Raw genomic sequence first — 24,589 nt, forward strand, 5'->3', positions numbered from 1 at the left:
CTAGCGGTAAGTCTGACTAAAGCTATATTCCAGAAGGGACGTGAACGTCACTTTACTGCCCGGTTGACCACGCAGCAGCCTGGCCTTGATACCAAGCTGCTATTTTGGAGGCAATTTTGAAGACCCTCACATGCCTTATGTAGCGATTATAGCGATTGAGGTGTATGTGTATGTGTACGTGTGTGTACGTGTCTACGTGTGTGCTGGGGGTGGCTGTTCATACATCGAGGCCTCTCCAGAGAGGACTGGGGTCCCCGAGGGAACAGGAGCCTTTACTCTTCTGCAGAGATGGTCTGGGCTGTGTTATGCGTGCTTCCTCAGCCTGCCTCCCTGTGGAAGGAACCTGCACTGCTTGGCAGAGGCTCCAATGGCTCTTTGAGGACCAAGAGGTCCCCTCAGACCCTCAGCACGTTCCAAAAGACTGAGAAGCGAACAGATGTATTAAAAATTCAGTAACTGCCTAGAAGCTGGTAGAGTTCCAGTTCTTTCCTTTATTGGGAAAGCTGACTTACACATTTCATCTCAACTTTAGGGCTTTCTTCTGTTATTTTAAAGACAGGAGGCCTGAAAGAGTAATCTCGGAGGTATGTGAGGTGAGTGCAAAGCAACAGATGAATTCAAATGTGTACCAAACACGGATTCAACATCTCCCCTCTAGATGCACTGCTTACAGAGGCTGTGATGAGAAGAAAAATAAAAAATGAAAAGATTTTCATAAGTGGAATAATACAGAATGTCTTCTTTTGTGTCTGGCTACTCAACTCAGCATATTGTTCTTGACATGCACCCCCTGTTTTATGTGTGAATAGTTTGATTCCTTTTATTGTGGTGTAGTATTCTGTTGAGTGAATAAACCACGATTTTGTTTCTCCATTTACCTGTTTAGGGACATTTGGGTTGTTTGCAGTTTGGAATGATAATGAATAAAACTGCTCTGAACTACAAGCCTGTAAGTCCTTTTGTGGACATACGTTTTCTTATCTCTTAGGTAAACATCTAAGTGGAATGGCGGGGTCAGACGGTAAGCATATATTTAACTTTATAAGAAACTGCCAAACTGTTTTACAAAGTGGTTGGACCATTTTACAGTCCCACCGGCGATGAATGAGCATTCCCGTTGTCAGCATGTGGGATTTCGTACACCAAATAGTACACTCTGTATGATTCCACTTACTTGAAGTGTGGCAATATGGGAAATGGACCTACAGTGACGGGAGTCAGAGAGCTGGTGTTTGTGGGGTCACGGGGGAGGGGAGCATTTACCGCGGACAGGCACGAGGAGTGCTGGCCTCTGTTGGAGCAGTGGTTCCTCAGGTGGAGAAATCAGTCAAAACCCACTGAACTGGGTTCATTTCATTAAAATAGGTTCATTTTATTGTGTGGAAATTATACCTAAATCAACTTGGTTTAAAATGACTTCTAGAACAACAAAAGCATTCATGAATTCATAAAAACCCTTATATGTATTTTCTCAACCAGTGGATTCTCCAAGTGCTTCTCACCTTTGGGATCATCTGGACATTTCTGGAGATGATCAAGTGGTCCTGTAACTAACTGGGAAAGGGTGGGCTACGTGATTTCTGAAGACCTTCGTCATCCCAGGCTCCAGATCTTCTCTATTGCCTGGCAGATTACTCTGGGATCCTGTCGCTAAAGTGCTTAGATCTCACTCTTCTGTGTCCTGATCCTCCCTGAAGACAATCCGCTCCCCTGATCTGGCGGGCGATGCTGTGTCATCACCATGAAATCCGTACAGTGTGACCCTGCGCTGCTTTTCTTAGCACCGCCCTCCCCGGCAGCTCTAACAGATGGGTCTATTTCTGGAGCGGAGGTTCTTACAGGAGGCACTCTCTGCTCAGAATTAGTGGGCTAGGAATTAAGTCAGCGTGGAGACTGGCAACGGCTTCTTGGTGAGGGCTTTACGGGTTTGTTTCCTTTTCCGTCATTCACAATTTAAAGTGACTCACTGCTTTTTGGTTCTGAAAGATTGAAAATGCGGAGTGGAGCAAATGACGAATTCACTGTTTACTACTGCACAGCAATTACTGAAGCACCTTATGTTAACTCAGCACTTTTTCTTCCCTGACTCGAGATTCTGCCTAGTCCATGGGTGAAATGGCTCATGGCCAAGACACCTATCAAAATAAGTGCAAATGATGAAGGCCGGGATGTAGTGATTGTCGTTGAGTTGCGGCTGATGTTCTGAAAGGCGGAGTCCTGAGGCAGGTTTCCTTCTACTAACCCCTGCTCTCTGCCCCTGTCACTGTGGCCTCTCTCATTAACCCTAAATAAGACCAACGTGCCAGAAGTGCCTGGGGGATGCAGTGTCCTGAATTGCACCAACACTGATACAGTCAGTGTGGGGACAGAATGGAGAATGGAGATGAGTACCCCTTGTCTCCACAGGCATGCTTCTCAAATTTCTATTCCGTCTGTTGTCAAGTGGGTGAAAAGGAAAGCAAAATATTAGCACCCAGCAGGCATTGTCTGCATCATCCTCAGAACAACCCCATCAGTGTGGTGCTATCATGGTCCATGTTTATAAACGAGGAGACGGGGTCTTAGAGAAGTCAAGCGACTTGCTTATGGTCACCCAAGTATTGGAGCTGGGGTGCCAATTCCAGAGACTGAACTGTTTTATCCTGTTCCGGAACTGGACAAACTCAGAATCCGTCAGAATTAGGAATCTGACATGGACAAAAAGTTACATATTAATAAGTAGTTATCAGCACTCCTTCATTTTCTAGAGGTCTTCTGGGATTGATGGTTAACTCCCAAGCCTTCCACAGAATTTGTTTTCCTCCAGACTCCCAGAGCGGTTGTAGCTAGGAGCACTGCGTCACCTTGTGGTCATGACGGGAACTGCACGTTCCTTATAGCCCGAATCCCGGCTTTTCTCTGTGCAGGGAAATACGGTCCGTCGGTTTGAAATCCCGGAGGAAAAATTCAGCTAACACTGGGCTTGACGCAGTTGGCTGGCTGATCTCCAGGACCGGGAGAAAGAAGCCTTTCATTTCCCTTTCTTGCATTCCCACTACCTTGGCTGAAGATCATCTTAAATGCAATGGGTACTTCATTCAGGAAGTGAGCCCTGCAGCGGACAGCCTGGAGTTCCGTTCTCCGCCCTCGGATTTTTTTTCTGAACCCTCCGCACCCCAGTCCCACCCTGCCACACGATGTTGGCTGTAGCTGCATCTGATTATTTTCTTTCCGTGTTATTCTCCTCTGTGGGCAGAGGGAAATGTGGATTTCTTGAATTAATTTTCTTCAGGAGTTTCATCTTTGCTATTTCAGCTAAGCTGATCTTATCTCTGTCACATTATAAGCTACAGGACCTTGGGCAAGTCATATAACCTTAAGGAGCCTCTTCTGCAAAATGCGGCAGGAATATGCCAAGGATTTTTGTGATGATTAAATGAAAGGCTGCATTTAAAAGCATGTTGTAAACTGTAACTAAATTTGCAAATGTAGTTGTTCTCTGCAGCTACTTCTTCCTTGCTGCTAACAGAAAGAGATAATGCCCAGGGGCGCCTGGGTGGCTCAGGTTAAGATCTCAGGCTCCTGGGATGGAGCCCCACTGCAGGCTCTGCTCAGCAGGGAGTCTGCGTCTCCCTCTCCCTCTGCCTCTAATCCCTTGCTCCTGCTTTGTCTCTCTCATGCTGTCTTCTCTCAAATATATAAGTAAAATCTTAAAGAGAGAGAGAGAGAGTGTGTGTGTGTGTGCCCGAGTCTAGGCAATGCATCTCATACTCTCTTCCTTTTTACATAAGGGGAACATGGGTCACCATAAAGGTGAGAGTGAGGTATTCATGTGTGGGGGAGGTGGCAGAAGAGATGAGAGAGCTTCCATAAGGAGGAGGAAAAGCAGGATCACTTCTTCATAATCCCATGGGTTGGGGGGGCAGGGAATGCTGCTTCCGCTTTTGTTCAGGGGTCCAAAATGTCTGTTACACTGTTGCTACATTCCAGGACCCAGGGTTTTAGTGCTTGCACAGCCTCACAACCTTCCTACTTATGGTCACATTTAATCTTCACCATTATCCGGACAGAGGTTTCATAATAGCTGTTTGCCTGGCTTACAGATGAAGAAGTTGACAAAGAGGTGAGATGATTTTCTTAAGCTCTCAGGGTAGCAAAGTTGATTTCTGTTCAGTGCTCCTCTTACCACATTCTCTATACCAGGGAACAGGGTCTCCCAAACTTTTTATACCACGAGCCACAGTAAGAAGCATTTTGCACATTACACACGTTAAATGTATAATTTAAACAAAAGCATCAAGGAACAACACCTCCCCTGGTTGAGTGCAGTGCATCCTACTCTGTCTTATTCATTAAAGACGTGCTATTACTGCTCATTAAATTGACCCAGTGCCCGCTAGTGGACTGAGATCTGCAGTTTGGAAAATACTGATCTAGAAGATTCTCAAACAATCCCCACAGGAAACGTGACCATCACAATTGCCCATGGTCTCAAACAGGTTAGGAATCTGACGGGTTGAAGAGAAAAAATTAGATGAACTCAGAAAGTTTGACTAACTAGAACATATTGGCAAATGGATTGAGCAAATTAACTCCTAGAAATTTTTTGAAATAGGATTTTTAAAACTCTAAGATAACTGCATCACAGTTATTGTGTTTCTGCCCCATTCTGAGCACAGCAGTTATCACTCTGATCATTACCGCCTCTTTCCACATCAGGGTCCACCTGCCCAATTTCCAACCTTAAATGAAGCGGCTACACCTCCATTCTCTGCATTGTGCCTGATGGGTGCACAATAAATATTGGTTCTCTTAATAAATAAAAAAATGATTAGCAACCATCCCATGTTCTCATTACTCTCACTAGTCAATGTAACTTGAAGTTAAAAAGGCAAGGACTTGATCCATGTAAGAGCCATGATTTGAAACTGAGTGATTATGAGCTTCAGCCAGAGGGAAAAATCATAACGAAAGAGGTTAAACAGGGGCACCTGGGAGGCTCAGTGGGTTAAGCCTCTGCCTTCTGCTTGGGTCATGATCTCAGGGTCCTGGGATTGAGCCCGCATTGGGTTCTCTGCTCAGCGGGGAGCCTGCTTCCCTTCCCCTCTCTCTCTCTCTCTCTCTCTCTGCCTGCCTCTCTGCCTCCTTGTGGTCTTTGTCTGTCAAATAAATAGTCTTTGAAAAAAAATAAAAAGAGGTCGAACTGTTTTTTATTCATGCATTTATTCCTACTATCCAGCATCCTGCAGAATGGGTCGGTGCCCTTCAAATAAAGTCACTTTGTAATTAAGCTCCCCCCCTTTTCCTTTGGTGACTTGCCTATCCCCTAGCTTAGTTAAAGCCTATAAAATCTACAAGTCTGAGCAATGCAACTTAATTGTAATGCAAGAGTGTGAATTTTGGCTCCTGGCTACATTAGAAAGGAAAGGCTGTGGCAGGTTTTCAGCAATGCACTCTACAAGCTGGGGTGTGTGTGTGTGTGTGTGTGTGTGTGTGATGGGGGAGGTGGGTTCTGGGCCGGAGTCCTCGCCACAATACCAGGACCCACTGGCTGAGATCACAAAGATGAGCTCAGAGAGAAAGTCTGTGCAGCCAGAAGCAAAAAGACAAGCCTTTGGGTCCACATGGCTGTCTTGCATGCAGGTTCCCACTGACATAGGGGGCAGCAAAGACTCAGAATCCCCGGGGACCCACAGGAGGCTGGAGCAACTCCAGCCCCCCTGCCTCACGGAGAGGTGTGTGAAACAGCAAGCCTTCATGCCACCGCCTCTGGGAAGGACAGGAGACTGCAAGAATGCTCTGTTCTCCGAGAAGAGAGTGTGCTTATACAAAGTCCACTGTCACACATGCCGAAGGATGCTAAGAGAGATGCAGGGAGGGACAGTTGGATCCATGCCATCTCTTTGTTTTGCTCTTTGAAATGAATTGGAGGGATAAAGAAGGTTGCACTGCAGCCCTCAGGGTTTGGCTTTGGATTTTTATTTGTGAATTACCATGAATAATGAAGCTACTGATAACCAATTAAAAGACTAAAATGTAAAATAATGGTTTCATATATATATATATATATATCTATATATATATATATATAGATATATATATATAGTGATTTAAAAAATAATGTTAAAGTGTTTTCTAGATATAGTAGTATGGCTTTATTCCAGGAAGTAGAAATTCTTTTGAAAAATTGGGAGCCAGCATAATGATTTAAATGTATGTGAAGAAAATGAAAAGAAGGTGAGCTGGAGGTCCAGGCAGACTTGTGTTTGAACGAAAGCTCTGGCCCTTTCTAACCTGCATGGCAGGGGTGAGTTGGATGCAAAACCCCTTGGTTGTCAACCTCCTCATATCGAAATGGGAAAATAATACTTATGGTGCAGGACTGCTGTGAGGATTACATAAAGCTATAACCAGGGGCTCAGTGGGAAGCCTCTGCATTCAGTTCAGGTCATGATTCCAGGGATTGAGCCCCACATCGGGCTCCCTGCTTGGCAGGGAGCCTGCTTCCCCTTCTCTCTCTCTGCCTGCCTCTTTGCTACTTGGGATCTCTCTGTCAAATAAATAAATAAATAAACAAAAATCTAAAAAAAAAAAAGATAAAAGGTATAATCACTTAACTTATTAAATCAATTCATTAGTTCTCCTTTCTCTCTTTTAATGAAGCAAATATGTACTTCTTAGTATCTAAATACACACATATGTTTATATGTCATCTGGCACGTATGTTTCCACTGGTTTTATAAAAATAAGGCGCAACATATTCTTCCCAACAACGCTTTGGGGCTTACTGAAGCAGAAAAGAGGAAAATATAAAACCAATTTTATTTTATAGGTGAAAAAATGAAGTCCCAACGAGAAAGTGAGTTAATTACCAAACCAAGCCGGAAGTACAATTTTCTACCTTCTGAATGCTGGTTAGTCGCAGAATACCTGATGTTAATTCCTATCCTCGTGCAGCAACTGACAGGGGATAGGGTCGGTGGGCGGGGAGGGGTTGTGTTCTTGAAAGAAGCATTCTCAATGACTTGGTCATTTTTGTTTTTAATCATGACCCTTCCTTTATTTTGAACCGTCAGAGAACATCAGAGGGGAGCAGGGGCCGGTTCTGTCTGCCCCACCCGGCGTGGGGTGCAGGAGAGCCGCATCAGCCCCCCTAGGCTCCCACAGGCTCTTGGAAGGTGGACATTCCTGCAACCCAAACCCAAACACGGTGTGGCCCACACACCAACCTTTCTTTTCCTGGGGATGGGCTCGTCAAAGAGCAGGTTGCTGGCCTCCGCTTCGTCGATGCCGTCGTCCGGCGGCGGCTGCGGCGCGGGGCTGCGGAAGGGCTTGAAGCTGTCGGCGGACAGCGGCGGCGACGGGGTGGACGGGTTGGACTGGTCGCTGGGGGCGCTCCAGCTCCAGTAGCCGCTGCTGCTGCTGGAAGGCACGCCGCCTCCCTCCTTCCAGGATCCGCTGAGGCCCTCTGTCCGAGCACACAAACACAGGGTCAGTAGGAGCCTGGGCTGCACTGCGGGGGGTGGGGGCGTGGGTCGGGGGCAATGGGGACAGCGAGGGACTCGATGCTCTGCTCATGAAAGCGCTTGCAGCCCACTCGACAGTTTGCAACGGTTGGGGATGTAAGATGTACTCTGAACCTCAAAAAAAAAAAATCCGTGTTGCTTTACAGTTTATAAACATGTAGCTATTTTCATCACACAACAGGTTTTTCTCAGTTTTTTGATGTGTGGTGTTTTGTTCAACACTAGTTTCTCAGGATAACAGTGGAGATTAGATGAAAATAAGAAAAAAAAAAAAAAAGAAGATGTTCTTGTTTACAAAGTCTGGGGAGCTCCTGTCTTTCTAAGAAAGAACTCATGGGCAGCTGTCTTCCCCACCCCCATCCCCGATTTTAACTTTTCAAAAGAAATTTCTCATAGGTCTGTGATCCTTGCATTACACTGATAGAAAAAGTCTAGGATTGAAGAGTCAAAGGGACTAATTTCCAGATAGTTACCTACGGCCATCTACCTTATACTAACAGCTGCTTATTCTAACAAATAACAGTGCCTTACAATTGGTGAGGGTTTTACATCTGGCGGAGATCCTTCACAAGATCTCGAGCATCCTCACGACATCTGTCTCTCAGAGTAAGGACAGTCATGCCTGTTTTACAGACGGAGATCGTGAGGCAGCTGGAAGTTCAGTGACTTGCTGTGTGGCTGGTGTGGAACTCGGGTGGGTGCTGGGCCCAAACCCTGGTCTACCTGTTGGTCTTCTCCTTCATGAGTGTGTTGTGAACAGCCTCTTTGGTCTCTAGCAAAACTGAGGTCAGAGGAGGATTTATTGGTAATAATTCCTGGTAAGAATTTTACCTTTCCACCTGTGGGGAAACATTATAAAATGTTTGCTAGTGTAGAGAGATCTTTGCCCAGTTAGAATGTCTTGAGCCTGTCCTCATGCAATGAATGTCTTCAGCAAACTACTGATGCCCAATCTTAATGAGCATTTGTATAATTCTACTTTCTTTTTTTTCCCCCCAAAGATTTTACTTATTTATTTGACAGAGAGAGAGAGAGAGAGAGCGAGAGAGGGAACACAAGCCGGGGGAGTGGGAGAGGGAGACGCAGGCTCTCCGCCGAGCAGGGAGCCTGACATGGGGCTTGATCCCAGGACCCTGGAATCATGACCCAAGCAGAAGGCAGAGGCTTAACGACTGAGTCACCCAGGCGCCCCTCTACTTTCTTTTTAAAGGATGATTTCTCCTTCATATTTATGTACATTTTGAATATATTAAAGCTATATTCTAAGTACAAAGGAGAAAAAGTCTCAAATTGCCTCATTAAAAAAATGTTGCTAATGGGACGCCTGGGTGGCTCAGTCGTTAAGTGTCTTCCTTCAGTTCAGGTCATGATCCCCGGGGCCTGGGCTCTAGGCCCATGTTGTTGGGCTCCCTGCTCAGTGGGGAGCCTGCTTCTCCCTCTCCCTCTGCCCCTGCTTGTGTTCCCTCTCTCACTGTATCTCTCTCTGTCAAATAAATAAATAAAATCTTAAAAAAAAATGTTGCTAACGTCTGTGTAATCCATAATGAAGGGAAGCGGTAGACTAGCATTCAGAGAGAAACTTCTTAACCACCTTCACATAATTAGAGTGCTAGCGTATTCCTCAGCTATGTCAGACGAAGAGTTCTCTTGGTGGACCGAAGTTTGAAGCGGAAATAGCAGAGAAGTTCCCCATCTCATTAAAGCAAAGGCTCTGACAGAGTCCAGGGGTCATTTATGCAGGCTCACACCTCGCCAGCCGCAACAAAACTAAATTAGCATCTCACCCCCACAGTCTACACAGAGACCGAGGCACTGATGGGACCGAGTCCCCGACTGTAAATAAGAAAGCTCCATTCAATACAACACGACTTCAAGAGGAGCCTCATGTAAGGCCTTAGGTAATATTACCTGGTGTGACAGACTCACTTGGCAGGCTTATGAGGCTTATAAATATACGGCAGAAAACACTGCAAAATAAAATAAGTTTATGGTGCTAGATGTGTCATCGGCCTAGGTATGAGGAATTGAATTTATTTTGAAAACCAGCCTTTATTACAGTGTGGTTATGTTGCTTCACGGCAATGCCAAAAGTTAACTTGCTTACTTGGGAATGGCCTTTCCCTTAGAAACACTACTTAAACAGAAGGATAATGTGATATAGAAATAAACTTTTCAGAAAAAAGTCAGAACCAGTTCAGAGTGTTTTTCAGAGAACATTGTCTTCTTGACTTAAACGAAGAGTTGCCAAATTGTAGACACACACTGCTGGTCTCTTACTCTCTTTGCGCACCACATCCTGACAAAACGATCCCTCTCAGACACAGAAGAGGAACACAACAGTTTTCAAAACCTCATTGACATACAGTTATCCTGGACATAGTCTTTATTTCTAAAAAATTTAATAATTCCTTTATTTTCAGATACTACTTTCCCTTCTAAAAAATTTGCTTCCTGTTGCAGACTAAATGAGAGATAATAGACAATTTGGGATTATTATTTGGGTAGTTCTTTTTGAAATTGTAACAAACACTGAATTACTTTCTTTGTAACAATGTTAACAAAAGTTTTCATTGAAAAAGCGAAAAGTTTATTTTTATTTGAACTTTTAATCGAAAGGAACATTAAAGATGTTCTCAAAAAAGAACACAACGGTAAAAATGGTGATTAGAGCAAAAAAAAAAATACTTTTTCTCCTCTGTGATTCTTTTTTCCCTCTAATGGGTCTTGGAGATGCTTTCCATTTTGTGTTTACTGTAATCTTTCTTCAGTGGCATTGACAAGCTGAGAAAGGTAAGTCAGGATACCTGTTCACCAAGAAGCCCAGAGAAGAAGGCCAGGTCATTCAATAGGAATGGTCAGACTCATTTTAAGAGCACCCTATACCCCAGCTGGATTGGGGTAAGCATGAGGGAGGACCCACTGGATAGCCAACATATATAATTTCACAACTCATGCTTATCACCAAATGGTGTGTGAACCGTAGCTCAGTCCCATAATTGACTAGGCTGGCTTTAAAGAGAAGGTTTCATTCAGTGGTCTCAGTGCACTGCATTTCAGTGACCTGGCTTCTGCCCAGGGGTGGTCCATTGGGAATGCTCTTGCCAAAATCACCAGTGACCTTCTGCTTGATGAAGAATTCAGTCATGAGAAAGACTCATGACTGACATTCTGTAGCATCAGAGGTTCTCCTTGAAACATGCTTTTCCCTTGACTTGCATGAACCGCACTCTCCTGGTTCTCCTCTACATTGTTGGTGACCCCTCAGGTCCCCTCGGGCTCTTTAACCTCTGCTCGTCCCTTATAGGATGACAAGCCCTACCAGCCCCTTAGCCACCTTCTCATCATACTCTGCCTCTACACAGTGCCCTCGAGGTGATCTCATCTCTTCACCTGGCTTTGCAATGATGCCTACCAGTCCTGCACCATCAGCCCAGGTCTCTCTCTTGGTATGGATCCAAATCTCTACCAGACAAGGACCCTTGAAAGGTTCTGCCTACTAAATATGTTCCAAACTGGACCTTTACCTTCTTCAGCAACCCCACCTCTTGCCCTAACAGTCACCCAAAGATCTATGTCCCTGCTCTGCTCCCCATCTCTGGGAGGGGCCTCCTCCTGAAGCACATGAATAGCCTGGAAGTCACCCTTGTCACTCCCTCTCTTTCATTCTCTCTGTCCATCATCATCACGTCCTGTCGATTCTGCCTCCTCCATGTTTCTCAATTATGTCCTCTTCATCCCCACTGTGACCACCAAGGTCCAGGGCACCCATATGGTCTTGTTTTTTGTATTTGCCTGTAATCCTAATCATAACGTTCTAGTGCCTGTCACTTAATCCTGTAGACTCAGATTAATGTTCAAACTCCTAGCCAGGAACACATGGCTTCTCTTGATCGATATTGAGTCAAGCTCTCCAACTTCATCTCCTGCTGCCCTCCTGATATATCCTATTGAATTATATGTGTCAATATTATATCATGACTAAGATAGCAGATCTGGAAGCAGAAAGATATGGGATGGAGTTTCAGCTCTGCTGTTTGCAAGTTAGTTAGTTCTCATATGCCTCAGTTTATTCACCTGTAAAATAGTGATAATAACATAGAATTTTTGTGAGAATTATATGAGATTAAGTAAGCTTAGAACTCGGCATATAATAAGTGCTGAATAAATGTTAGCCATTAATATGACTGATAGGGTTCTTTCCCCATAGGAATTGTACAATATGAATGATTGATTATGGACATTGTTTTCAAACCATCTAGCATGCTACCCAATAAATATACATTGAATGAATGAATGGACTGCATACTTCTATTTGATTAATATTATTATTCTATTAGGATAGTACTTTTTCAAAATATTTAATATTCAGAGTTTTTGATCCAACTACTGGTCTAATTAAACAGAAATAATGCTAGTGAAAATAACTTCATTGGACCAACCTCCATTTACCTGGGAAAAAACAAGTATGCGCACTAAAAAATGTGTTCTGGAAAGGTGCTAGAACTCAGTACATGTGAGCTGAATGGATGTACGTATGAATGAGATGCTGGGAAGTCTCTGGGAAGATGAGGAAGAAGATGATAGTTGTGAGGTCTCCATTTCTTCCAGTTTCCCTTGCTTTCTGCTACTGAGGGGTGGTTAAACTATATGATATCCTTCAAAGAGGGGCTCTGCTCTTGGTGTCAGGGAACCCTCCCCATAGGTCCCATACCCCAGGCTTACCATTCGGCCGCACAGGTGGGCTCCGAACCAAAGGGCTGGTGGACAAGCTGGTTAGTACCATTGCTGCTGTCACCTTGTCCATGTCCAGTTCCTCTGAGGATTTCCTGTAAAACAGAGGGGACATTGTTACCTGTGCTCATTTCTTGTCTACTGTGGTCTATTATGGGCTATGTGCCCCACACTTACAATGTGCCCCACGCTACTACACACTTTTTTTAACTTAGCCCCATAAAATACAAAATTTGTCAGCTTTATCGTATAGATCAGGAATTCTGCCGAGATCCAGAGGTTATGATCCAGTCAAAATCTTATAGTATGAGGAAGGGAAGGATTCCTCATCTGATAGTCACCTAACAAATACTTACTGGGAGTGTGCTCTAAGATAGACCTTGTTCTAGGCACAGCCGATGTATGGTGAACAACAGACAAGGCTGGTGGGGAGAAACACAATTACTGGGAAACAAACAAAAGGGAACAGAATAATTCGTGATAGTGACAAGTGCTGTGAAGTGCATGAACAGGTTAACGTGACAGTGATGGAAGGTGGTTGCACTTAAGGTGGTCAAGAAAAGTTTCTCTGGGAGGTGACACCTGAGGTGAAGTGTGAAGGGGGGCGTTCAGTTCTGAGGAGGTCAGGAAACGCCCTTCAAACAGAAGGGACAACTGTCAAAAGGCTAGATGGTGGGATTGGGTGCTGGGTATTTGAAGAGCGTCCCACTTTGGGTGAGAAGGGGACAAGGGTGCAGAGCTGGTCACGTCGGGTCCTTTGCGCATGGGAACTGTTTCAATTTTATTCTAAGTGGAATGGGAAATCACTGGAAGGCTTTGAGCAGGCCTAGTGACCTAATATGATTAAAAATAATTACCTGAGCTGCTCTACGGAGAATGGATTTTAGGGAAGGCAGACTCAAGGCAAGGAGGCCATTTAGGAGGTAATTGTTCGGAGTCTGGACTCAAGAGGAGATAGTGGCTTGCGCTGGGGAGGGGGAGAGTGGCACCTGGCTGGTGCCCTGAGGGTAGGAGATGGGCAAAGGGGAGCAATCCAGGACGGCTGTCAGGCAGTCTGGCTTGAGCACTGACTAAAGCAATTTACTGAAACGGGAGATGGTGGAGGAGAAGTGCAAATAGAGGTGTTTAAACCCCAGTGCCCTGCTTTTCCTCCGCTTTCCTACAGGAAGGACAGGGGGCAGCCCGGTAGTCACCATGCTGTTAAAGTGAAGAGCCATTGTGCAACATTCATTGAGATGAAGAGATTACTCTGGTTCATTAATTTTTGGCCGGTTAACCCCGCGTGAAGGTTCATAAGATAATGATCATCGTGGACCGAAATCAGCTTGTTGAAGCTTATTTAAATAAAGAAGTTAATATCAAGAGGCAAAAATGTAGGCGGTACCTTGGAATCAGATAAATCGTACCACCTCCTGAGAGACGAACAGTTTCAAATTAGAGAAGACTGGAAGAAGTATGACAGGGGATTAATAAACCATATTGACAAATGAATGTCATGTTGACAAATGTGGCTTTCATTCGAGGCGTGCTCTGTAATTTTTAAAGCAGTGAACTCTTAGGGATGGAAACTTTATAGCATCACTTCCCAACACACTGGGAAAAGAGATTCTTAAATTGGAGAAAAAAATCAAATTGTTCCCAAATTTGGGGGTGCTGCTCAATTAATTTCATCATGAAGTTATAAAGATTATTATAACTTGGCTCTCCAATGTCCATGACGACACCGAATTCCTAAACAAAGCTTACTCTTTCGATCCAAGGTGCCAAAAGATGAGAACCTTTCAAATTTTCTTCTATAGTTATTCTCAAAGCACCTTACCTTCTTTCTCGGCAAACTGTTCTATCTAAAGACAAATCACTTTTTTTCAGAATGGCAATTAAATGCTTCTAGAAAGCAAGCTTGAGAGTACACAGTGAAATTCACTTTGCAAGAGTTTTCAAGACAACCTCATTCGCTGAGAGAGAAAAACCCACTCATTCATTTGGCACACAATTAAAAGATTTCACAATATCCATTATTTTTATGATCCTCATACTTGGGAGTAAAGATGATGCCAGTTTCTTACAGACACAAAGTCTCCTGAAACAGCACCAGGGAAAGAACTTAAAGTGCCTTAAGGTAATTTTGAGTGTTTTGTTGGTTCAATCTCCCTATGTAGTCATGGTCACAGGGGGAAGGAGTAATTGGAGGCCTTGAAGGGGAGAAAGGTTTGTTCTATATCCTGCTATGTGGACCCTCGGGCTCCTCTGACCGGCTGCCCTCCCCAGAGTCCAGCTGTCAGGATCACTCCATGCCAATGGGGGGCACACATGAGCAGGCTGCTTGTCATCTCCTTCAAGACTGAATTACAGGAGAGGCTGACTTCTCTTTCTGTCAGCCTTCTCTTCCTCTTATTAACAAAAGGCTTGAGCATAAGCAGCCATGAGCTTGACACAGGGAAATGGCATGGCTGTAGGGAAAAGGTCCCCTTGCCCTCTGCCCTGATTCTAAAGGGACTCGCTGTACAGGCACATCTTTCCCTCTCTTACATCTTGGTTTCGGGAACCTTTATTTTTCCTTCCTCAATCTGCTTTGTATCTTTTTGGATTTTTTTTTTTCACATTTAAGGCGAACATTTTTTGTTTAAGAGGTCTAAATGATAATTAACTCAAAATCTGATTTTTGTGTGCTTTTTTTTTTTTTTTAACATGAACATCAACAGAGAATGTGTCACTAGAAAATTACCATGAGAGACTCTTAACTATAGGAAACGAACTGAGGGTTGTTGATGGGTGGATGGGCTAACTGGGTGATCGGTGTTAAGGAGGGCACGTGGGGGCAGTGGGTGTTATATGAAACTGATGAATTACTGAATTCTACATCTGAAACTAAAGGTTTCTATAGTAAACTAATGGTATACTATATGTTGGTTAATTGAATTTAAATTTTAAAAGAAGAGAATATGCATTTTTTTTTTGTATTTCCAAAGTTTACCACTACATTTCAAAACAATTATTGAGTGTCATAAACTGGATTTCTGATGAAAAGTGAAAAAAGGAATAAACATTTGTATAATTAGAACATTTTTGTATTTGGATTACTTTTGACTGTCCCACTGGTTCTGGAGGTCACTGTCAACAATAGTAACCCCAAATCAAAAGAATACATTGTTCCTGATTCAATTAACCTATATCTCTCTGGGAGTATTTTTAGCTTGCTACATGAAATGTTACCAGATGATATGGTCTTGTGCTGAGTTGTGTTTTTGTTTTTATCTTTGTTTAATTTCTTTTGGTACAGTACTATCTAATTACAGATTAATTGGTGCTGCAAATTCAGATCCTTATAATTAAACATGAAGAGATGATATACAAAGTAGAATTTGTTACACTTTGAGAAAACTGCTGCAGAAGCCTTCTGGTAGATTAGGAGTTGTTGGGGGGGGGTAACCCCTCTATAGGTTAAATATTCTTTCCTAATCTTAAATTAAATTTAAATCTACTGTTGAGTACCTTATCAACCACATGTTTGGAAAAGGCCGAGGCCTTTCTCAATCTTTTTTTTTTTTTTTTTCCCCATTTAATTTTCCTCCCAGACTTAGTTGAGTATTATGGGACTTAGTAATATTTAGAACTATTTTTAAATAATAGTAATATTTTTTGTCATTCTATATGTGATTTGTCCCCCAGGTTGACCTGGCTTGGATGGATGAGTAGGATTTCAAGATGAAAGATTCACATTTCAGGCAAGTCTCTGTCTTGCAATATGCTTAGGAGTCCTTATTTGAAGGTTGTAGTAGGTGATGAGAGAGGACGGAGGCTGGGCCGGTTCCTGGGGCCTCATGTGCCAGGTTAAGTGGTTTATCATGTTCTTTTAAATAGAGAGAAGCCATTGACAATTCATGAACCTGGGAAAGGACGGATAATCAATCTAACTCTAGTTTAGAAACGGATCAAAATTGAAAATGTATGGAAGGGGAAGAAACTGAAGGCAGGCTATTTAGCTCTTCTTAGTTAGGTCTTAACTCAAACCAAAAGTGTCAGACGTAGTAACAACTATTCCTCTGTGAAAAGAGTCTTTAGTCTACGAGTACAGAACTCCCTTGATATCTGCTAAGGATGTGTCCTGGAGTTTTCTGAGAGAGGGGATAAAGGTAATGGGTAAGAGTGCAGGCTCTGGAATTAGTTAGACCATGTGGCTTCCAGTCTACTCTCTGCCATTACTAGCTGTGTGACTTTGGATGAATCACTTGACATCTCTGATTCTTGTTTATCTGTAAAAGGGGGATAAAAACAGGTCTGTTGAGAAGATTACATGAGTAAACATGTAGGGCACCAGCACACAGCCTCACCCATTGTCAGATACCCATAGATGTTGGTTAGCTATTATTAACCTTTGCATTCATGAACACACCCATAGCATACAACTCCCGTGAAAGAGGACAGTATCAGATTGCTTCACTTGGTCTTCTGAATAGGCACCAGCACTAGCAGCTGTTGCTTTCTTTTGGGGTGGTGGTGGTGGTGGTGGTGGTATTTTTCATAAAGAACAGAACTGTTTGAAGTTCTCAGGAATTTGTCCCAGGAGGTGGCAACTGGCACATGCAGGAGCAGCTGCTGGGTCCCTCGCGAGAGCTTCACATTGATGCCTTGGCAACCAGACAGCTCATGACGTCATGGCCCGCGAGGTCTGTTCATGAATAGCCAAAGTCTGGAAGGCGGTTTGGAGTTTAAGAGTTTCTGCTTTCCATGCTCACTCTGGGAGTGCTAGCTATGTTCTAGGGGCTCTTCTAGAAACTGGAAATACAGCGAAGGCAAATCAGGCAGAGTTTTGCCTTCTTGAGCTCTCGTCCATTGAAAAACCGGTCCTTGATCAAACAGACAACAAATAAACATGAATCTACAGAGGTGGCAGATGCCAGGAAGGAGTGGTATGGATTTTCTGAGAACCTACTAAAGTCCTGCCAGCTCCGGGGGGACGTTCCAGGGACTGGCCCCGAGCACAGGTGCTAAGTGAGCCTTGGGCTGGGCTGTGCCAAGTATGGGCAGGGCTGTCTTCCCAAGGGATGGAGAAGCTGAGCACAGCGTGTTGTGCCCTGGGAGAGGGGACAGCCCAGGGAGGGTCTTTGAAGTCCTGTACAGGTTTTAATCCTTATCTTAAAGGCCCTGGGAATCACCGGAGTGTTTCAGGTAGAGTCGGGTGGGAGATGTCGTGGAGCTTGGGGTGATGCTATCAGATTTGTTTTCCTAAAAGCTCACCCTGGCTGCTGTGTGGAAAATGAGTTTCTTAGTTTGACAACCAGTCTTTTATCTGAGGAACTGATTGCCTGGTGACTGTGGCAGCAGGTTGTGGAATGACATCATCTGTGACACGGGGAGGCGATCAGATGTGTGTGTGCGCGCGGGATCAGCAGACATGGCCCCGGGGCGGTGGGTTGTAGGCTGGCCTGGCCCTGGGCGCTTGACTGTGGCCTTGCTTACAAGGCAAGAAGGCTTTTTTCCTTTTTTGAGCCACTTCATGCCTGAGTGCCATCTCTTTGCAGGGTGCACACAAACCCGGTCTCCCCTGGCTAACCCACCAGCTAACAGAGAAATGTTTTACACCCTGGAGAGCCATCAAAGACATTTATCTGCAATTAAAGTACGGTAGTAACAAATGGAAATAAAAATGTATAATACATTCTTTAGATTAGCACTAATCCAGTTCCTTAGCAACTACTGAAATCTGCTGTATATACCACGTTCAGTTACTTTAAAAACTTGTGATAATCCTCAAACAAGGAATAAAGGCTGAAAATAAAATCTCTTCTATGGGAAAGGCCACAGTAACTGACCCCCCATCTTGGAATTCTGGGAAAGCTTTTCCTGAAAGTTTGGAAAACTGGAATCAGTTAACCTTTCTTTTCTTTTCTTTTCTTTTTTAAGATTTTATTTATTTATTTGACAGAGACACACAGTGAGAAAGGGAACACAAGCAGGGGGAGTAGGAGAGGGAGAAGCAGGCTTCCCGCTGAGCAGAGAGCCCGATGCGGGGCTTGATCCCAGGACCCTGGGATCATGACCTGAGCCGAAGGCAGACACTTAACGACTGAGTCACCCAGGTGCCCCCAGAGTCAGTTAACTTCTAAATGTGATTAAGCGTGAAGCTTTGTTTCCTCTGTAATGGTACCCTGGAGCAAAAGTGGTCAGTGTGAACTCCTCCAATTTCATCTTAGCTGTTGTTTCTTTTACTCTACAGGGAAGAGTAAGGAAGCTGCCTGTTGCTATGAAGTATCTGGTGGCCTTGATCAACAAGATGGGGAAATTAGTGCAAACACATCCTAGTACATAGGCCATATAGACCAGTGTTTCTGAAGCAGCCTGTGGTGAAGGATCATTTGAAAGAAATCTCTGATCTGTCATGGACTGACACTTCTGGAAAACACAAGGAAATCAGGCCCATGGAGACTGTGGCTCTGTCATACTGCAATGCAAACCCGTGAGTTTCTCCTCAATTTCTGCACCCAGCTGGTAACAGAGTTTGCAGACTGTCACTGGCCCACGCTGACAAGCATGGAATCTCACGATTGCTTTGATGTCCAATGCATTTTTCCCAAAACGATGATATTCAGTCCCGTTTCTCTCTTTCTACCCCCTGCTGCTCTCTCTCCTTAAATCCTCCCCCCGTGACTTTGCTCCTGGCCTTTATCTGCTCCCTGGACTTCATATTCCATTATGAACAGCCACTCACATACCCTCCCCATTTTACTGTACCTGGGTTTTCCATTAGGATCAGTCCTCCTTCCCACCTGAGTTACTTATCCTATTACCCTCACTGTTGGCCTTTGACCTGCCTCCCCTAAAGCATCTCTCCACTTGCATGCAGAAACCCGGGTGCCTGGTGGCTCAGCTGCTCTCTCTCTCTCTTCCTGTCTGAGCATCAACCAGACCTTCTATCAGTTCCTCTCTCCTTTAAAAGTCACCAAATATTTTGGCACAGAAGTTGTAGCCATTACTGGGGTGCAGTTGGTTAAACATCTGACTCTTGATCTTAGCTCAGGTCTCGATCTCAGGGTTGTGAGTTCAAGCCCCGAGTTGGGCTCCACACTGCAAGTGGAGCCTCCTTAACAGGCAAAAAAAAAACGGATAGGGTTTTGTTTACTGCATCTGGAATTATAATCCTAGGGGAGGTGGTGAAAGCATCCCATAACCTAACTTTGTAGTTTCTGTTCCCTTCATCTCAACAACATTCAGCAGACTCCTGACCTTGACAGGAAGGATGCCACAGTCGAATGGACTGGGGTTTAAACCCAGCAACTGCATTTATTAGATGAGTGATTTTAGATATATCATGTAGCTTTGTATAGCTTCCTATTCTTCGTTTATAAAATGGGAACAATAATAACACCAGCCTCCTGGGGTTTTGGGAGAATTAAATTGTATATGTAAAATATCGTACATATACTAAACATTCAATTAATAGTAATGGTTTTCATTATCTCTTACCTAAACTCTTGTTTCAGTGAACCGTTCTTCAATTAAAACCCCAAGTTTAAGAGTGCTTGGGTGGCTCAGTCAGTGAAGTGTCTACCTTTGCCTGGGGTCATGATCCTGGGGTCCTGGGATTGAGCCCCACCTTGGGATCCTTGCTCAGTGGGGAACCTGCTTCTCCCTCTCTCTCTGCCTGCTGCTCCCCTGTTTTTGTGCTATTTCTCTCTGTCAAAAAATAAATAAAATCGTTTAAAAAAACCCTAATTTGATCTACTGAAGTATTTATAGGTTAAATAACATGAAAAGTAGGATTTGCTTTAATATCCTACAGCCTCCCACTCACCCACCCCCTAAAATGTGAGTTGGAGGATGAGTAGATGAAATCAAATGGGTAAAATGCTGACAACTGTAGGAACAAGGGGACGGACCCTGAGGGCTTCATTCGACCATTCTCATACTTCTGTGCTTATAGTCCAAATAAAAACAGGAACACAAATCGATATTGGCCCTCACATGCTACTGCTCTCCCCCAACCTCGCGCTCCTCCTTTCCGTCTAGCTCACACCGTCCCCCCCCCCCCCCGCCCCCCCCCCCGCCCCCACCCCCCCCCCCCCGCCTGCTCTTCCATCCCCTAGGAACAGCCAGTCTTTGGCTTCCTCCATTCTTGCCAGGTCCCCAGCCTCCTTCTTCCCTCCAGTGTGGGTTCCCCGGTTGACCGCCTGGCCACATCTCTCCCCAGCAACCTTGAACCCCTGGCCTTTCTAGCCTCTTGCTTCACGGGCCTGGAACCAGCGAACCCTGGCTGGATTCTCCCTGGCTGTTCTTTCCTCTTCTGCCCAGGGACAGCCGAGGGCAGATGGAGGACACCAGACTTTGAGGACTGGAGCCTCGCCCAGACTCTACTTGAGCTCCCCTCCATCAGACCATCAGATCCTTCATCTGTCTTTAATCAGCACGTACTCCCATCAGCACTCGTGATTATTTTGTGTCTTCATCTCTCTCTCTCCAAACTTCAACTCTTACACACCCAGAGAGCAGATACTCTTAACCTCCTACATTACAGAGAACATTTAGGCCACCCGGCAGGACCTTATTACTTCCTTTCTTCAGTCTCCCCGGAAGGTGGATGTGTTCCTGGTGGAAGCCACGCCCCCACATGTGCTACCTGCTCCCGCATCCGAGACCTTGCTCCTCCCTCCTGTTCGCCCTGGGCTTTTCTCTGGGCCCACTCACACGCTCAGGTGTTCCTCCACCGCACGCAGGGACACAGAGCAGTGGAAAAGGAATGAGGACGGTGGTTAGTGGACCTAAGAGAGGCGAGAAGCTCAAGGAGGGGCAAGTTAACAGCCTCAGAGGTGGGAGATGGACCAACCCCAATCAGGAGCCCCCTGGAACTAGCAACAGGAAAGTAGGCAGAAACTTGAGCAGGAGCAAAAGCAGGATGGCTGTGGTTTGAGGAGTGAATGGGTACCAGGAGGTGAGGAAGTGTTATTGTGCGGCCATGAGGGGAAGAAGAATGTGGTTGTTTGAGGGAGTTAAGAGAGCTCGGGTTTGTCTGATCCTGCTTTGGAAGAATGAACTCTTCTAGCCCATCTCCGTGCTGATAGGGAAGAGCCAGCACCGTTGGAGAACTCATAGATGCAAAGAGAAGGGATTATGAACGGACAAGGCTGCCATAGAGGGGGGTCCTGGGCTCAGGTGAAATTAGCTTTAGAACAAAGAAGGAGGAATTGTCCTTTAGAACTGGAGCACAGGGAACTCACAGGCATGGCGGCATGGTAGGTGTGGGGCTCCGGGAATTGATGAGTCTCTTCTTGGAGGTCTCTGCTCTAATTCCTCAGAGGGAAACAGGTTTCCCTCTGAGGAGTGGGAGAGGCACGAAGGTTTCAGAGAAAACTGGCGGGTCCCAGGAAGTCTGTCAGGCAGCAAAGCCAACTCCGTTGAGGTTGGAGGCTTTGGTTCTGTCATGCTGACCCCACGGGGTTCTGAGAGCCATGCTCTGAGCCTGGAACAGGAGTGAGAGGACAGGCTTCTGGACAGATACCTCGCTGGGTTTTTCTAGGAGGTGGGGCTTCAATGAGTAAGAGCACAGGAAAGTGGAAGGCTGTGATAAAATCGTGTTTGGGGAGATAGCCTGGGATCCTGGCTGGATTAGGAGTGAGTGGAGGCTGGAGGGGACTGAAATATGGGGGAGCAAATGGAAAGGAACCAGAGATCCTAATGAGCTAAAAATAAGGGGGGTGTAGTGTAGGCAAAAGAGTGAGTTGGAGGAACAGGAGGTTACGAGTGGGAGAGGGGTGCTGGAGACGGAGGGGTCATACAGAGAGGAATTCTGGGAGATGTCAAGGTCCAGGGTGTGGCTGTAGGGGTGGGGTGGAAGTCATGGGGCCATGGAGAAATTCATTCTTGGGAGGTTCCCCACGGCCTTCGGGATGCAACTCAGTGCTGGCGCAGGAAACACTTGGCTCTCTCTGGGGTGGTTCTCTCGACCTCTTCCTCCACCTCGTCACAGGTGCTCGCAGGGCAGCTCCCTGCTCATGGCAATTCTCCATAATTCTCTCCTCTCCATACCTTTGTACAAGCAATGCCCTCTGCTGGGAACAAGTTCCCTCCCCTTTCCACTGGGCCTATTCCACTCCCCTCCTGGGACCCTGTTTGCACCTGCCAGGAGGGGCCAGGTGCCTCCGCGCCTGCACTGTAGCACCTGGGCTGCTCGTGCTCTCTCCGCCTCCCACTTTCCAGATCAGGACGTGGTCTGGCATCTATTTCTAACATCTCATATGAAACCTTGCCTAATGTACAGTCTTAATAAAGGTTTTTTCTTTTTGACAAATTGACAGTAAGTAATGGTGGTTCACAGCGGCTGAGGGATGGCAGGTAGGAGCATAGAAATTTCTGTAGTTGTTGTCTGTTCGTCATCTCTCTCTCTCGTCTTATTAGATCTGGTAATTTATTCAGTTCCTCTGGTGGAAAACAATTCCTCAAAAATGCAGCTATTAAATCATTTATATAAAATTTTTTTTTTTACTGGGCCTAAAAGATGCTGGCCTATCTCTGCAAAATTGATTTTGCTCCCGTGTCTGCGATAATTCTTCTACATTCACACAGGCTCACAGATCTATCCGTGAACTCTAGAATGGCAGCAATAACATTATTAAATAATAAGTTCCAAATCCCCTGAAAACAATTCTGTGTGATTAGCCGGACTTCTTGATGTGAGCAGGCTGCAAAGTGTAGCGTGGGGAAGCATCGTGAATATCCCTCCATGGCCTTTGTGCTTTGTAGGCTTGGCGCTTTGATTGCAGCTGACCCGTTCTCTTGGGAGTCCCCGGCCCAGTCTTACAACCACGTTTTCTCTCTGAACACAAAGCCCCCTGTGCACGTGGGGTGCCCTTCAGGGCCTGTCATGTAGGCGCCGGGGGATGGGAGACCGGAAGGGACACATCAAGTTCCTTTCCTGACCGTCTCCATGTCTCTCTGCGGGTGGATGTCCTGCGTGGGTCTGTGTGCGAGTGTCTCTCGGTGTGTCCGCATCTGTGTGCATACATGTGTGAGGATATGTGTCTGTGTCTTGTGTGTATCTGTGTGTTGGGTGTGTGAATGCCCCCATGTGCATCTATGTGCCTGTGTGTGTCTGTGTCCTGTGTAGATCTGGGTGTGCTTCTCTGTGTGTCTCGATCCGTGGGAACGTGTCCGCATGTCCCCCGTGTTCTGTGCACTGGTGAGGTTTGTGTGTGGTGGAGATGAAAGGAGGTGGATGTGGTGGTGCCCTCAGGCCCTGTGTCCCACTCCCGGGTTCCCAGTCCTTTGGGATGGCAACATCCTTGTTGACTTTTTCCTGCTGCACTGGACATCTGCTGCTACTCAGCAACAGCCAAAGTAGAGTTGTCAGACTCTCTGGGAAGAGTGTGTGGATGTTTCCGGAAGCATTTGGCTGCCGTCCAGTCAGCCTGGAGTCCTGGGGAGCACCCCACAAGGAAGGGCCTCCAGGTGAGCAGGGCCCCCATGTGAGTGGAGGTGACGGGGCTCAGGCTACTGGGGAGAAGGTGCACCGGGCCATTCAGGCAGTCTGCAGGTGAACAGTCCATCTGATAAGCATCACAGCTGTCCTCAAGAAGAAAACTGTAATCAAAATCGCATCTCTCCGGAGAAAGGGGAACCCTCCTACACTGTTGGTGGGAATGCAAGCTGGTGCAGCCACTCTGGAAAATGGTATGGAGGGTCTTCAAGAAATTTAAAACAAACAAACAAAAAGAGCTATTCTATGACCCAGCATCTGCACTACTAAGTATTTACTCCAAAGATACAAACGTAGTGATCCAAGGGGGCACGTGCACCCCAACATTCACAGCAGAAATGTCCACAATAGCTGAACTATGGAAAGAGTGTAGATATTCATAAACAGAAATGGATAAAGAAGGTGCAGTTCATCTATACGATGGAGTGTAACTCAGCCATCAAGAAAGGATGAACACGGGGTGCCTGGGTGGTTCAGTGGGCTAAGCCTCTGTCTTCAGCTCAGGTCATGATCTCAGGGTCCTGGGATCGAGCCCCGCATCGGACTCTCTTCTCATCAGGGAGCCTGCTTCCTCCTCTCTCTCTGCCTGCCTCTCTGCCTACTTGTGATCTCTCTCTCTGCCAAATGAATAAATAAAATCTTAAAAAAAAAAAAAAGAAATGATGAACACTTACTATTTGCATTGACATGGATGGAACTGGAGGGGCTTATGCTGAGTGAAATAAGTCAGTCAGAGAAAGACAATTATCATATGGTTTTACTCATATGTGGAACATAAGGAATAACATGGGAGCACCACAGGGGAAGGGGGGAACTGAATGGGAAGAAATCAGAGAGGAAGACAAACCATGAGAGACTCTTAACTCTAGGAAATAAACTGAGGGTT

General features: G+C 45.4%; 1 protein-coding gene across 1 annotated transcript in view; it reads right to left on the bottom strand.

Annotated features, from left to right (window-relative positions):
- Positions 1–24,589, bottom strand: part of ZNF704 (zinc finger protein 704) — a 237,129-nt gene that overhangs the window by 36,537 nt on the left and 176,003 nt on the right. The window contains exons 3-4 of the mRNA XM_032315627.1: positions 12,228–12,331; positions 7,209–7,447 (exon numbers count right to left, since the gene is read on the bottom strand). Coding sequence (XP_032171518.1) covers positions 7,209–7,447; positions 12,228–12,331 — 343 coding nt within the window. The remainder of the gene's footprint in view (positions 1–7,208; positions 7,448–12,227; positions 12,332–24,589) is intronic.

The sequence above is a fragment of the Mustela erminea genome, chromosome 16 (assembly GCF_009829155.1).
Source record: "Mustela erminea isolate mMusErm1 chromosome 16, mMusErm1.Pri, whole genome shotgun sequence".
In the NCBI taxonomy this organism is placed as follows: Eukaryota; Metazoa; Chordata; class Mammalia; order Carnivora; family Mustelidae; genus Mustela; species Mustela erminea.